This window comes from Psittacula echo (assembly GCF_963264785.1).
Source record: "Psittacula echo genome assembly, chromosome: 2".
Taxonomy (NCBI): Eukaryota; Metazoa; Chordata; class Aves; order Psittaciformes; family Psittacidae; genus Psittacula; species Psittacula echo.
In genome coordinates this window covers 33274181-33286994 of record NC_137737.1, presented here as the reverse complement: position 1 = coordinate 33286994, position 12814 = coordinate 33274181, and the positions used below count along the sequence as shown (strand labels likewise).

At 38.4% G+C, this 12814-nt stretch overlaps 1 protein-coding gene across 1 annotated transcript; it reads left to right on the top strand.

Annotated features, from left to right (window-relative positions):
• Positions 1 to 662: 662 nt before the first annotated feature.
• Positions 663 to 6003, top strand: C1GALT1 (core 1 synthase, glycoprotein-N-acetylgalactosamine 3-beta-galactosyltransferase 1; the record flags this gene model as incomplete). The annotated part of the gene is made up of 3 exons (XM_080639512.1): positions 663 to 888; positions 2750 to 3417; positions 5794 to 6003. Exons 1-3 carry the CDS (start codon positions 666 to 668, stop codon positions 6001 to 6003), a joined length of 1101 nt encoding a protein of 366 aa, XP_080495638.1. The 5' UTR covers positions 663 to 665.
• Between the last annotated feature and the right edge of the window lie 6811 nt (positions 6004 to 12814).

Sequence of the window (12814 nt, the reverse complement as noted above, 5' to 3'; positions counted from 1 at the left end):
TTGTCTTACTCTTTCTTCTGAAAGTGTAACTTCAATACTTCCTAAAAGTGGAAGGAAAACTCCCCTACTTTGAGAGTAGATTTGCTTTTATAACTCTTCAAAATCTGCAGGTATTTGACATCTCTTAAAGAATTCCCATAGTATACTTATTCCTGGAGTTTAGGTACATCCCATGTCCATATTGTATCTGGACCCATAGATTGCCTTTGATCATCATCTTTTGGCTTTGTATTACATTTTAATGTAGTAGGTATTACATTTTAAAGCATAGGTTCCTTGGAATGAAGACAATAAAGAAGTGAACTTATATTACAGTTTATAATTAAGAGATTGCACTTTAAATGTATACATTCTTGTATAAATATGAAAGGGTTTTGTGTGTACAGTCACTATTGTGATTATAATTTTAAGGTAAAGAATATGATAAGCCTTTTGCACTAAATTTATCAGTGGAGTTACAATTTTGTATGAATATTTGCATTGCTCTAGTACTTAAACCTCCAGGGAAGCCCAGGGGAGCTGAATCTGAGCTAGAATGGAGGTCTCTGCTTCCAAAGATTTAGTCCTTGATTTCTTCCTATAGTTTTAGATTTGATTTCTGTGTTAAGCAGCTTTAAGTTTAATGTATTTTTCATTTGGTTTTGACAGTGCATAACCTTCAGGAGATGGCCTCTTCCAAGTCTTTGATGAACCTTCTAACCTTCACTTTTGGATCAGCAATAGGATTTTTTGTATGCTATCTTCTGTTTAGCATTATACTAGAAGAACAAGTGAAGATCCAGCCTCATGTCCTTCACAATGATCCGCATGGTCAGCACTCATCAGATACCGATAGCAATCAGCTGCAAGGGCAAATGAATTTCAATGCAGACTTTGGACAGCATAAAGGTATTTTGTTATGCCTGACTAATTATATAATATGCTCCCTTTTCATGCATGGCGAGGTGTTTTTTTTATTCACTGCCAAGAGTTTGTATGAACCTTTTCTTTCACTTTCCCCATGTTCAGGTTATCTCTAAATAACTTTGTTCTCCTGAGGTCCAATGACTTGGTGATTTTCTTTGTTTACATTTTTATTATAGTGGTGATTTTTTTTCCTTAGACCCCAGCTGTTTGTCGAACTTTTGTATGTAGACTTGTTTGAAGCAGGAGCTTCTCGAATGAACTATTGACATCAAATGGTGGTTTTGCTAAGCAGATGTATTTGCTAGCATAGCAGATGTATTTGCTAGCATTGCAGATGTGCCTGAATGGCTTTTTAGCTTTATGGAGCTACTTTTGGACCACTTCTAACTTTTGAAATAGCCTCTCAGATAAAGCTGTAACAAAAACCCCAACAAACAAATCCAACCCAAATCAGAAATCAGAAAATCACTTTTTTACACAATTAGTAAAATGTGGAATTGGGATGGTGGGGTGGTCAGAGAGGGCCACTGTAGGCATTGTTTGATTGTTTGCCAAGCTGATTATGCAGCAGTCATAGAACAATAGAATCATAGAATGGTTTGGGTTGAAGGGGAACTTAAAGATAACCTGTTTCCACCCCCTCTGCCCTGGGCAGGCATACCTTCCACTAGACCAGGTTGCTCAAAGACCTGTACAACTTTGTCTTAAACACTGCCAGGGGTGGGGCAGCCAGAGCTTCTCTGGGCAACCTGTGCCAGTGAACAAGCAGAGGTTGCTCTTGCAGTCAAAACCAGAGAAATGCATCTGAGTTGGGACAGTTCGGATGTGAAAAAATTCACTTTAGTGCATTTGCTGAAGATGTTAATAAGTGATTTGCTATTTAAATATATTTAAACTACAAACGTCATAAGTTTGTGAGTGTTTCACATGTAACTGTAGAGCATTGTTACAAAGAAATCTGATCAGTTGTTGTATAAACAGGAATATTTTAGGACAAGTTACGCCGATCTTACTCACCATGGAATATTCTTTTACATGAGTTACAATTGCTGTGTATGTGTCAAATGAAAATGTTCCTTTGAGGGAAATTAATGTTTTGGCAGCTTGTCAAATATTTTATTATGTGCCTCAGATAACTGTGTCTGTTCTGTTGGCTTGTCTGCAAATAAATACATACATTCAAGCACAAGAGTAATACTAGTTTCAAAGTATCCTAACTTACTTAATCTGATTTTTTACAAGTAAGATTTAACTTGTTTTGGTGATAAATCCTTCTTTCTGGCTCACCACCTGCTTTTACCTTCAAAAATACATTGCTGGTTTTTGTTAGTTAACATGACTATATACAACAGATCTTACTAGCTTTTTTGACCTCTCTGTGCTGTAATCATTGCGTTCGCTGTGAATGGCAAAAATACTCAGCTTTTTAATTTTTATTAACCCTCCAACACCATAAAAAACTTGTCTCCCAACAGTTTTTATGTACAAATCAAGGTTTTCTAAAGCCTGTTTCCTGAACGGATACCTATTCCAGTCTGGCTTTTATGCTCTTGTTTATCCTGTTAAGTTGAACTAGAACCATAGAATAGTTAGGGTTGCAAAGGACCTTAAGATCATCTAGTAACTTTAAAAATTTTAGTTTCTGGGTTTGGGGAGTCTTGTTTGCTTTCTTTCTACATCTGGCATTAATTTCATTACCTTTTACATTTGGAAGCAAATGCCTTTTCTCTCTCTGCATCTCTTTTCTGATGTAGAAACAATGTCTAGGGAATAGGCTGCTCTTAGTTTGTTTTGCAATCAAGTCTAATATTGTTCTGGAACTTTTCTCTTTTTTTTTTATTAGATGAGAATAAAAATATTGCAGAGGGACTGTATCAGAAGGTGAAAATACTGTGTTGGGTCATGACTGGACCTCAAAATCTAGAAAAGAAAGCCAGGCATGTTAAGGCCACTTGGGCCCAACGTTGTAATAAAATACTGTTTATGAGCTCCGAGGAAAACAAAGACTTCCCAACTGTGGGCCTAGAAGCCAAAGAAGGCAGAGACCAACTGTACTGGAAGACTATTAAAGCTTTTCAGTATGTGCATGACCATTATTTTGATGATGCTGATTGGTTTATGAAAGCAGATGATGATACATATGTTATATTGGACAATTTGAGATGGCTTCTTTCAAAATACAGTCCTGAACAGCCAATATACTTTGGAAGAAGGTTTAAGCCTTATGTGAGACAGGGCTACATGAGTGGAGGAGCAGGTTATGTTCTGAGCAAAGAAGCTCTGAAGAGATTTGTTGCTGCATTTAAAACAAACAAATGCTCTCACAGTTCTTCAATTGAAGACCTTGCACTAGGAAAATGCATGGAGATCATTAATGTGGAAGCAGGAGATTCTAGGGATACAAGTGGTAGAGAAACCTTTCATCCCTTTGTTCCAGAACATCACTTAGTCAGAGGATACCTGCCAAAAACATTCTGGTACTGGAATTACAATTATTATCCTGCTGTAGAGGTAAGTCCTTAGGAACCTGGTACCCATTTTATGGAGTACATCTTATGATGTGTGAATTAGAAGTTTAATAGTTGTTCAATATATATTTTAGAAAAGATGATTTTGTTGTGATACCCTGTGATGCACCTGTGTGTAGATGTGTTAAATACAGTAATCAACTCAAAGTTGATGCTGAGAGCCTAATGTTGGAAGAGAGCTAGTGAATCTTAAATTATTATTGCTGGTTTGCTATGTTCTGTGGACAGGTTACTGTTCTGTTTTGGTCCCTCACATCTTGCACACAGGGTCTCTAGTTTATCCTTCAGCCATCCAACTACCAGTGCGCAATGAGACTGGTGTGGTTAATTCCAGGGTGTATGCGCTCACTGCACAGAGCTGGGCCGAACAGTATGGCTTAGTTACATTGAAGCCTACTGAAAGGGAAAGTGGCACTGATGCACCTTTATCTTCTACCCAACAGCAAACTTTGCATAAAACCCTGCTCCAGCAGGGGGATTGGACTAGATGATCTTTTGAGGTCCCTTCCAATCTCTAACATACTGTGATACTGTGAAGTAGAACTAATCTGGGGACTCACTCGTGGTTGTAGTTGGTTAATGTTTGTTGTCTAAGAGAGTCCCAAGTTACTTGAGGTGCTGGTGGGTAATGGTAAAGTGAATTCCATTGAAAAGGTTACAGAATACTGAACGTTGTCTAGAAGTGAAATAACAGCGTGATCCAAACAAATAAATATGATCAGATTTCCTTGTGTAGTTGTTCTGGACTCGTCTCCCTTCTGTAGAAGTGGAGGCAAGCATAACAGCTGGCAAAGTAAGTTCTAAAAAAGTCTTTTGTTGTAGCAACAAAAATAGTGTTTGCAAAATGAAACATTTTTACTGCAAGAATTTCAAGTTGTCCTTTGTATTCATATCTGATGTCTATGGTTTAAAAAGGAAAAAATACCAAAACAAAAAGGGGGGGAGGGGAGCAGGGTGCTACTTAAAGCAACCTGAAGGTATTCTGCATTGTAAACTTTGATCGTAATCATATAATCATAGAATAGTTAGGGTTGGGAAGGACCTTAAGATCATCTAGGCTTCTTTGTAACATTATAATTTCACTTCTGAAGGTATTATTTTTCAGCAAGCTTTGACATGAGCGTAAGTAGCCAAAATCAAGGATAAGATGTAGGATTTCTTACACAGTAAAGCTGGGGGGGGAGGAGAAAAATCTAGCTCTTTAGCAGATTCTTTTCATTGTAAACCATTTATTTTTATATTTGTATTCAGTGCCTAGAGCATTTCTGTGGTTTAAACCAGCTACAATAACATATTTAGTGTGTCAGGATGCAGCAGCTTTAGCTATGGTTGTTCTTCACGGGTGGCTGAGCTGTGGGCACTTAGATCTATAAGTGATGCAGTGGTGGTGGAAATCCATAATGGAAATCAGGAGGATCCTGTCCTATCGTAGTTGTGTTTGGATAGAGACTATTTTGTCTGGTACCAAAATCACGGTATATTGATCAAACTTAGTAAGTATTGAAAGAGTAACAGTTGTGTAACAATTGCTCACTTCAGTGTCTTTAAATATTTTAATCTTAATTCCAGTTAGAATTGGAATGTTAGCAGCTCTGCAACCAAACCTAATGAACAGCCCCCTCCAAAACTATCTTCCAAAAAAGTGTTCTCAAAGCTGAATTTGAGCTAGAAAATACAAGTTGCAACAAATATGTTAATGAAGATCTTTTAGCTCTTAAAAACGCTTAAGAACATGAATCATAGAATCATAGAATAGTTAGGGTTGGAAAGGACCAGGGTTCATCTAGTTCCAACCCCCCTGCCATGGGCAGGGACAATGAAATTAATAGACTTAAAAAATAGTTGCAACGTGATTTGTTACAACTCTCTGTATGTAGGAAACTAGATACTGATGGTTTTGCCAAACTGTGTAATGTGTGAACACACACACACAGGTGCATGCACACGCACATTTGGCTTGTGTACTCTGAGTGGATGCTGTCATGAGTATCATGTATGTATTGTTTCATATGGAAATGCAGTGCATTTAGACCTGCTCACTGCCACTTGGTTTTGTTTAAACACCAACATAAAAAGCAAAGTATGGAAAAGCAAAAAAACCCTGATGTTATTGAGAGCAGCTAGTTATATTTAGTTACAGAAACAAAAGACTTTGTTCAACTTTTATTTTTGAAAGATGCTTTGGCTGATGTTTGATACATTTTGCTTCCCTGACATTAAGTTTTGAAGTATATATGTGACTGATGATAGTAAATTTCTCACCATGAAGTCAAGGGTGCTTTTGAATTCTTACTGGGTCTTTAACGCAGGGCATGCTTTGCAATTTTAGCTGATGATTTTGACTTGTTTTGTATTTTAGGGTCCTGGATGCTGCTCTGATCTAGCAGTTTCATTCCACTATGTTGATTCCATGACTATGTATCAATTGGAATATTTGATTTATCATCTCCGTCCGTATGGGTATTTGTATCGGTACAATCCTGATCCGGCAACCAATCCAGAAGAGCAGGGCAAAAATGAAGCACTGGAGGATGATCAGAAGCTAAAGCAAAAAGTTACTGAGAGTTAATTAGACTTTGAAGAAAACAAAAAGAAGCCAGTACAATGAGTAGGAGTCTCCTCAAACTCCTGCATGAAGCTTGTGGACTGAAATTACTGATAGTGATTCTTATTTAAAAAATCATGTTGGCAGTACTGCCTGTTGCTGGCTGTGTACAATAGAATCTGGTGCTGGCTCTGACTGTTTGGGATAGTGTGATCTTGCTGACCTGCTCAATGAAGATTTAGGGCATTCAAGCTGTGAAATAGGAGGTTTTTCTGATACACTAATACCTGGAAGAATTTGTATGAAACTCATAGTGGATGGCTTCAAAGATAATCATACAGTGTTTCTGTTCCTTTTTCTGTTCTCCTTTTCCTTCCAGCTGTTCTGTTAGGTAAGCTCTAATGGTAAAAAGTGGATGCTGCATAGTCAAATACTTGATGATGGCTTTCTCTAGTATTCTCAGTATCTTGAAATTATTTTGTGTACCTTGCCCTACAAGGGAGAGGAGTGAAAATAGTCTGCTTTGCCTTAATAATGGCAGACTGGCTATTATGAATAGGCAGAGATCCACCCAAACAATTAATCTTGAGTTGTTTCAGAAATGGAATTCACTGCTATGAATTATTTTTAACTTTTTTAAGTCTCTTGTACGGAACAATACGAAGTTGTATCACTACTGTTTTAGGGGGAAACCCAGAAATGGTTACTGTTGTTTCAATTGCTGAGGCAAGGCAAGATGCTTACATACTTACCTGTAGCTTTTTTTTAATGTTTTTGTTTTGCATTAAATTATTGTGTTGGTTGAATGGTTATAAAAATTCATCTCGGAATTTCTCAGCGCAAGATAAGGTAGATGCTTTTTGAAATAGAAGTCTCTCTTCCATCCCTCCTTCCACGTGAACCAGGAAGAATACTATCTTGGCAAAGTTACAATGCCATTATAATATCTTGGTTTCAGCCAGTATTATAATTAGTTTGTTTCCATTTAATTTTCACATCACTATACTTTGTGGAGTTACCTTATACATTAAAATTTTACAGATACAAAAAGTCCCATTTCAGAACCGCAGCAAAGCCGATTTGACTGCTTCCCTACACATCTCATTTATTTGGCTGAAGTACTTACTTTCACTCTTTTTTTTTTTTCTTTTTCCTTTTTTTCTTTTTTTTTTCTTTTTTTTTCTTTTTTCTTTTTTTTCTTTTCTTTTTTCTTTTTTCTTCTTTTTCTTTTTCTTTTTTTTTTCTTTTTTCTTTTTTCTTTTTTTCTTTTTTCTTTTTTCTTTTTTCTTTTTTCTTTTTTTCTTTTTTCTTTTTTTCTTTTTTCTTTTTTTCTTTTTTCTTTTTTTCTTTTTTCTTTTTTTCTTTTTTCTTTTTTTTTTCTTTTTTCTTTTTCTTTTTCTTTTTCTTTTTCTTTTTTTTCTTTTTTTTTCTTTTTTCTTTTTCTTTTTTCCTTTTTTTCCTTTTTTTTCTTTTTTTTTTCTTTTTTTTTTTTTCCTCCACCTTTCAAAATTTCTTCTGTAGCTGCTGCTTGTTACCTTTTTCAGGACAAAGTGTTAAATGATCCTTATCTCACTCTTTGAAGCTGAAGTATATAGTTATTCAGGTAAGCCAGCCTGAATGCAGGAATCTTTGAAAGTGCATTAACTTTCGCCATTACTTTGAGTATCTCTGCCTCTTAACTGAAGACACTTTCTTGGTGTGGGATAAAAATAGGTATTTTAATTACTGGAAGATTTTCAGAGGCCAAGTCTATGTTTTACGTAGTTAATATAAAACTTTCTGGTTTTCTCTTTCAAACTGAGTGAATAGCAGTGTGGGGGATGGGATTAGGCTTGGCGTGTAGTGTGTCTTTATTCCACACTTGAACAAAAGTTTTGTCATCTTTTTATCACTTTTCACCTTCATCATATTGATGAATTTGGACATAACCTAATTACCTCCAGTCATTGTTTTGGAAAGGGCACATACTGGTAGCAGACAGCCTTATTTACTACTGCTGTCCTTCAGGATGTTCCTGGAAGAGGATGTTACCATGAAGTACTGGATTTACTTTTTTTTTTCCAAAGATAGTTCTTGTACAGATTGGGCTTCTGTCTGTTGCCCAGTAAACAGTCATGGCTTCTTTTCTGAGCATTGCTCAGCAGCATGATGGTGATTGCTGAAGTCTCTCATGGAGCTGAATTACTACATACTTCTCTGCCTAAATATAGGCCAGGTTCATACATCAGGTGTTAATTAAATGAATAGTTCCTGCATGGTTAAATCTGCTGGTCTTTTATCAGCAAGACTGCCTCTGAAGTACTGAAAGGGACATGAACTTTATTTTACGCTAATTGACTTACATCAATTATAGCTGCATTTGTTTAAAGAAGGAAAGAGTCTCCAGTTTGCTCTAGTAGAGGGATGCTAGTCCAGAAGAGAATGGATGGTACCATGCTGAAAGGTGCTTCCTTCTGTGAGCTAAATGTTTATCCCATGTGCAGCACAAACCAGTGATACTGTGAACTCCATATGGTTTTGATCATTCCAGTGGCATTGTTCAAGCATGCAATTAAAATTTTCTGGAATACTTAGGGAAGTTATAAAATGAAACCAGGATACCAACTTAATCTCTTGGTAAATTCAGCCCATGTAAAAGATCTCCTAACTAGTGTACGGTTCCTTTATTTCTGCTTTCTTCCTCAGTCCATCTATGCAGATTTAAAGATTTTTCTACCACAACAGGCAGAACTAACTGCAGATTTTTTTGCAGAGTTGTGTCTTGTGTTTGCCCTGTGCTGCTCTGTGAAGTAACGTCATTTATTCTTCATGTTCCTTACTGTCCTGAGCTCTGTCTTTGGGTTTTCAATTTCCTCATGTGCAAGTCTCAGGTGGACAAGAGGAAGCAGGCAGGGAGATGTTTGAGCTCTGCACAAGGCTGGTTGCCGAGGTGGCAAGTTGAATCAGGCACCACTGAGCTGCCTGTGAAGCATTTTCTCAGCAGCAGTTCCAGTTCTTGTCTGCTGCCCAGCTGTGGCTTGTGCATTTAGCAGAGCAGGGCAGGAATGTCTCTTTCAACAAACATGAAAGACCTCAGAGGGAATGGAGGAATAAAGGAACAAGTTCCATTTCTTGAGGGAGTAAGGCTAAGAACATACCACCTTGTGATAAATAAGTGGCCTATCTGGAGAAATAAGAGGAACCTTTTCTTCAATTGTCCATTCTTGCTTTGTTTTAAAGTGTCCTTGTGCTTAGGCCTCAGAATCTGTTTCTTTTGCCTTTCCAACAGCACTGCAAAGAATTCTTTTTTTCCTTCCAGACAAGCTAGAAAAGTATCAGTTTTTACATTCTGCAATTACAATAGAGGGCTTTTGTTCTATGTTGAGTTGTACTGCCATAGCAATGAGCTGAAACCTCTGAAATAACTGGCTTGTGTTTCACTACCTTCAAAAGCTTCAGTAGATGTGGTTAGAATGTGAACAGTTCATATAATTTTTGGGCATAATATTCCATAATATTGGTAGTTATTTCACTCCCAGGTCTCTGTGCTTTGAGAAAGCATTTTTTGAGTTTGAGTACTTACGCAGCCCGAAGAGGCTGCCGTACTTGAGGTGGATAGACCTTCCTGAAGCACAGGGGCACAGGCTCTCTTAGGCTATACAGGTTATTGCCCTGTGCTTTTGTTTTATTTCTAAAAGAGGCTTCTCAATTTTTCAAGACCTAAAAGCTTCCATTGGTACCATAGTGATTTAAATGAGCCACCTAAAAGTTTTTAACTCCTTTCCTTGAGATTACTAGGCAGCAGTTGTTTGCAACTGGATGTGGGAATGTCACTTAGTGTGAGAGTTTTAACATTTTAACCCTGTGGTAAGTGGATTTTAGTTCAGAGAGAACAAGGATGCCAAGAAGTTACTTTCTGATCACTGTGCTTAATTAGAGGAGAGTATTCATTTTTGCAGAAGAAGACTGATTTTAATCTTCTTTCACACCCAATTTGTTGTTGTTGGGGGGGGGGTGTTTGGTTTTGGTTTGGTTTTTTGGTGTTTGTTTTTTTTTTTTTTTTCCAGTCTGTGTTGGTCTTATGTAAGAGTTTAAATGCTGGTGATGTTGGCATTTTGCAGCAGCTCTTTTCTCTTTTTCAGTACCTTTTGCTTTTAGGGACACTTTTTGCTTTGGTGGAGCTATATATTAAAAATCACTTTTTCTTCGTGTGTTGCCATCATTCTGTTGGGCTTCCAGAAGTATACATTTTAGACCTCTTATGAACAGTTTGCTGTTTGAGCAGGGTGTTTTATTGTTGTATGACACGAAACTGTGGGTCATTTCTGATGTGTCTGCTACCGATGTTGATAGTGCAGGCATGGGTGAAAACAGATCCTCAATACAGGGCCACTTGTAAAGGCAGTTTTGCCCTTTTTCTGTCAAGAAAAGCTTCTGTGGAACTCCAAAAGTGTAATTTCCTTTGTTTTACAATATTGTATTTAAAATACTCCACACTGTTGTTAATGCTCCAAAAGAATTGAATAATGCTGCTGGACAGTACACTCTACTTCGAACCTGTGAATGTTTCACTTTGCAATTATAGGTAGTCGTGTCCCTAATGGCATGTATGAGTTGGTGACTTGTCGGGAATGTTCACCGTAAGGATTTGTTTCTTAAACACCTTCTTTGAAGTGCCTTTGACCAATTTTTAGCATCAAAATTAAGTTGAGATTTGAATAAATAAAATAAGTTATCTCATACACAGTTCATGTCTGTCTTCCTTTACCCCTCCTGTATGCTAGCAGTGTAGCATAGTAGCACAATTTAGTCTAATAAAAACATTCTTACTTTTGGTCTTGGCTGGGTGCAGGAAATTCAGAAAGCTTCTCACACTTGCTAAGTTTTCTATTATTTATGCCCTTAGCAAATAAGAAGCTACCTTGAAAACAAAGATGGTGGTTTTTTTAAGAGATGCATCATAAGTGCTAGTACTAGAGATCCCATAAGCAAGCTGTTGTTTCTACACTGGCCTGGTTTTTCAGTGTCTCCATGTTACAGCGTCCTGATTGAACTGACTGCAGCCGATACCTCAAAGATAAAGCAGAACTGTTCAAAATTAATCACCCTTTTTTTAAAAAAAGGATTTATTCTTTCGGTGAACCTATTCTGAAAAAAGAACCAGAACAAAACCAACAAAACCCAACTAACCTGTTGATTTAATTGCTGTGCTTTCTCACTTAGACTTCTGCTTTTCGTGCAGAATAATATCGAGCAATACAGAACATTCTACGTATGCACATGGGAGGTGTCTTTACTTATGGAATGTTGGTTTTTGCACATGGTAGGCATAAGCACAGTGCAGCTGTGTTTTATTGCCTTAAGTACAGTAATGGATGCCTCTAGAACTATTAACCTGGATTAATTGTTTCAAAGCACAGGAAGTGTGTGATGACCAGTTTAACTGTGCTCAGAAGCTAGAATATTTTAGCTAAGTAAGAGTGGCCTGTTGAACAGATGATAGAAGATCCTCTCTAAAGTTTCAGGCATAGATTATGCCTTTAGGAGCTGTTGGGAACAAACTAGATCCAGTAAATCGTAGGGCGATGCGAGTGCTGGAGCGGAACAAAACCTACAGCTACTATCCTGGAGGAAAACTGGTAAGTGCAGGTTTGCTTGCTTGCCTTTTAATTTTTAATATGTAGCAGACTCTGCATATGTGATGACCAGAAGTTGTAGACACAAGTGAAATACAGAATCAGAATAGTTAGGGTTGCAAAGGACCTTAAGGTAATCTAGTTCCAAACCCCCTGCCATGGGCAGGGACACCACGCACTAAACCATGTCACCCAAGGCTCTGTCCAACCTGGTCTTGAACACTGCCAGGGATGGAACATTCACAGCTTCCCTGGGCAAACCATTCCAGTGCCTCACCACCCTTACAGTAAAGAACTTCTTCCTTATATCCAATCTAAACTTCCCCTGTTTAAGTTTGAACCCATTACCCTCTTGTCTTGTCACTACAATTCCTGTCCAGCATCCTTCTAGGCCCCCTTCAGATACTGGAAGGCTGCTATGAGGTATCCATGCAGCCTTCTCCTGGCTGAACAGCCCCAACTTTCTCAGCCTGTCTTCGTAAGGGAGGTGCTCCAGTCCCCTGATCATCCTCGTGGCCCTCCTCTGGACTTGTTCCAACAGTTCCATGTCCTTTTTATGTTGAGGACACCAGAACTGCACACAATACTCCAAGTGAGGTCTCACGAGAGTAGAGTAGAGGGGCAGGATCACCTCCTTCGACCTGCTGGTCATGCTCCTTTTGATGCAGCCCAGGATATGGTTGGCTTTCTGGGCTGCGAGCGCACACTGAAGCTGGCTCATGTTCATTTTCTCATCAACCAACACCCCCAGGTCCTTCTTCGCAGGGCAGCTCTGAATCTCTTCTCTGCCCAACCTGTAGCTGTGCCTGGGATTGCTCCGACCCAGGTGTAGGACCTTGCACTTGGCATGGTTGAACTTCATAAGGTTCACCCTGGCCCACCTCTCAAACGTGTGAAGGTTCCTCTGGATGGCATCCTTTCCCTCCAGCATATTAACCAGACCACACAGTTTGGTGTCATCGGCAAACAGTCCCACTGTCCATGTCGCCAACAAAGATGTTGAACAAGACCGGTCCCAACACCAATCCCTCAGGGACACCACTCGTTACTGGTCTCCAGATGGACATTGAGCCACTGACCACAACTATATGCGTGCAGCCATCCAGCCAGTTCTTTATCCACCAAGTGGTCCATCCACCAAATTGATGTCTCTCCAGTTTAGGGACAAGGATGTTGTGTGGGACAGTATTGAATGCATTGTACAAGCCCAAGCAGAATCT